The sequence below is a fragment of the Palaemon carinicauda genome, chromosome 10, assembly GCF_036898095.1.
Source record: "Palaemon carinicauda isolate YSFRI2023 chromosome 10, ASM3689809v2, whole genome shotgun sequence".
Lineage (NCBI taxonomy): Eukaryota > Metazoa > Arthropoda > Malacostraca > Decapoda > Palaemonidae > Palaemon > Palaemon carinicauda.
In genome coordinates this window covers 127,092,387-127,094,886 of record NC_090734.1, presented here as the reverse complement: position 1 = coordinate 127,094,886, position 2,500 = coordinate 127,092,387, and the positions used below count along the sequence as shown (strand labels likewise).

The following is a 2,500-nucleotide window of genomic DNA, read 5'->3' as shown; positions in this document are numbered from 1 at the left end:
AGCCGTAGCGAGAGATGCAGTCAATGTAGTACTCTCTGCCCAGCCATAAGACCCAATAACTCTCTAGCGGTATTATCTCAACGGGTGGCTGGCGTCTTGGCCAACCTACTACCTCTTTTTATAACACATATCCAATGGATTGAATTCTCCTGTCTGCTCATAGAGAGAGAGAGAGAGAGAGAGAGAGAGAGAGAGAGAGAGAGAGAGAGAGAGAGAGAGAGAGAGAGAGAGAGAGAGAGAGAATTTCAAACAGGGTATTCAAAGGTCAGACTTCGAATGTTAGACTTGGGCGTAGTACCCTGTGGGTTCCGGGAAGGCAAATAGCCTCATCTATTATTCTCGTTTATCATTCCATTACTAATTTCATTCAATCTTTGAATTCTGTTCTTCTGATCCATTTATCTATTAGTTACAGGAACAACAACAACAACAACAACAACGCTATTGATTGTCATAATAATAATTACATCAAAGTTCCTCATTTCCTTTGAAATATTAAAAAGTTAAACTTTTGATCTTAATAACAATTTATTGTTTTAATGTATACTGTAAAATCTAATTCGTGAAATACTATAGTTAAAATGAGAATGAAAGCTATATAGATTTTAAAATAAAGTTTTCAGGATCTGTACGAGGTATAACACATATGCACACATGCACGCACGCACACACACACAAATATATATATATATATATATATATATATATATATATATATATATATATATATATATATATATATATATATATATATTTCTATCTACATATATATGCATATACAGTATACATACACTCTCACACACACACACACACATATATATATATATATATATATATATATATATATATTTATATATAAATATATAAATATATATAAATACATATATATATATGTATATATATATATATATAGAGAGAGAGAGAGAGAGAGAGAGAGAGAGAGAGAGAGAGAGAGAGAGAGAGAGAGAGAGAGAGAGAGAGAGAGAGAGAGAGCATCATTCTACACACACACCCACACACACAAACACACACACACACACATATATATATATATATATATATATATATATATATATATATATATATAAATATGTCTATATATATATTTATATAATTTATATATATATATATATATATATATATATATATATACTACGTACATACATTTATATAAATATATTTACATACAGTATATGTATTGTACAGATGGAGAGAGAGAGAGAGAGAGAGAGAGAGAGAGAGAGAGAGAGAGAGAGAGAGAGAGAGAGAGAGAGAGAGAGAAAACGGCATTCTAAAGAAGGGTATTCAGATGTCAAATTTAGGCACAGTCCAGGTTCCTTTGTTGTAGCCAAACAAACAAGCTTAAAAATAAAGTTAATAGAAAAACGAAAAAAAAAGATAAAACTACAGAAAGAATGGAAAAAAAAGAGGAAACAAGAGAGAATGAAAGAGAAGACTCAAAACAGCGAGAGAGAAGATTATTAACCATAATTGCAAATAAAGGCGAAGAATCCAAAATTACCTGCCCAGGGCAGCGAGAGAATCCGGGAGGCAGCGCAGCTGGTTACGGGAGAGATCCAGCCTCAGCAGGGCTTGCAAGCTCAGCAGACACGGAGGAAATTCCTGCAGTCGATTCTCTGACAACACTACAACCTGTTTCGGAGGGGGAGGGAGTGAGTGATAAAGGGAGACAGGGATAGAGAGGGGGAGGGAGGTGGGTTGTATAAGTCGGCATCATCACAAAAGCTGTCAATGAATGACCTTCATTCACTGGGTTTTGCGTCTCCTAGGAGTGAGAGGTGGGTATCCTGTCTGTCTATTCGTCTATCTATCTATCTATATACATTGCTTGGAAGAAGTAGAGTTAGTTATTCTATCTATCTACAGATTCATTAGCATTGCTTGTGAGTTGTTGAGTTAGTTAAGTTATTTATTGGATAGCCTTTCTATCTATTCTTTTATCTATCTATCTATCTGAAGTGCTTGGGATGGCAGAGTTAGTTATTCTATCTATCTATGTACCTATGTGGTAGAGTTACTGTAGTTACTCTTATCTATCTATTTATCTATCTAAGTATCTATCTGTATTAATTGAAAGTGTTAGAGGTAGATATTCTATATATATTTTCATCTATCTATCTATCTACCAATCTGAATTACTTGGAAGTGCAAGAGTTAGTTATTCTATCTCTATTCATTTATCAAACTATCCCTCTGCATTGTTTGGGAGTGGTAGTTAATGATTCCATCTATTTATATATCCATCTATATTCCTTAGAAGAGGTAGAGTTAATTACTCTATCTATCTTTGTACCTATCTTACTATCCATCTGTATTGCAATGCTTTGAGCTAATTCATTCCAGGTATTCTATAAAGTCTCATTTAGGAATCCAGATGCACATTTCAACGTCAGCATCACGAAATTATTCATGTCGTACAAACGTCTGCATTAGAACTGAACACTAATGGAGATTTAATTAAAAAAAATATTTCTCCTCT

The 2,500-nt window shown here is 33.6% G+C and overlaps 1 protein-coding gene across 1 annotated transcript in view; it reads right to left on the bottom strand.

Annotated features, from left to right (window-relative positions):
- The window catches only part of Phlpp (PH domain leucine-rich repeat protein phosphatase), a 105,681-nt gene that overhangs the window by 42,510 nt on the left and 60,671 nt on the right, over positions 1-2,500 (bottom strand). Inside the window, exon 5 of the mRNA XM_068381164.1 lies at positions 1,523-1,653. Coding sequence (XP_068237265.1) covers positions 1,523-1,653 — 131 coding nt within the window. The remainder of the gene's footprint in view (positions 1-1,522; positions 1,654-2,500) is intronic.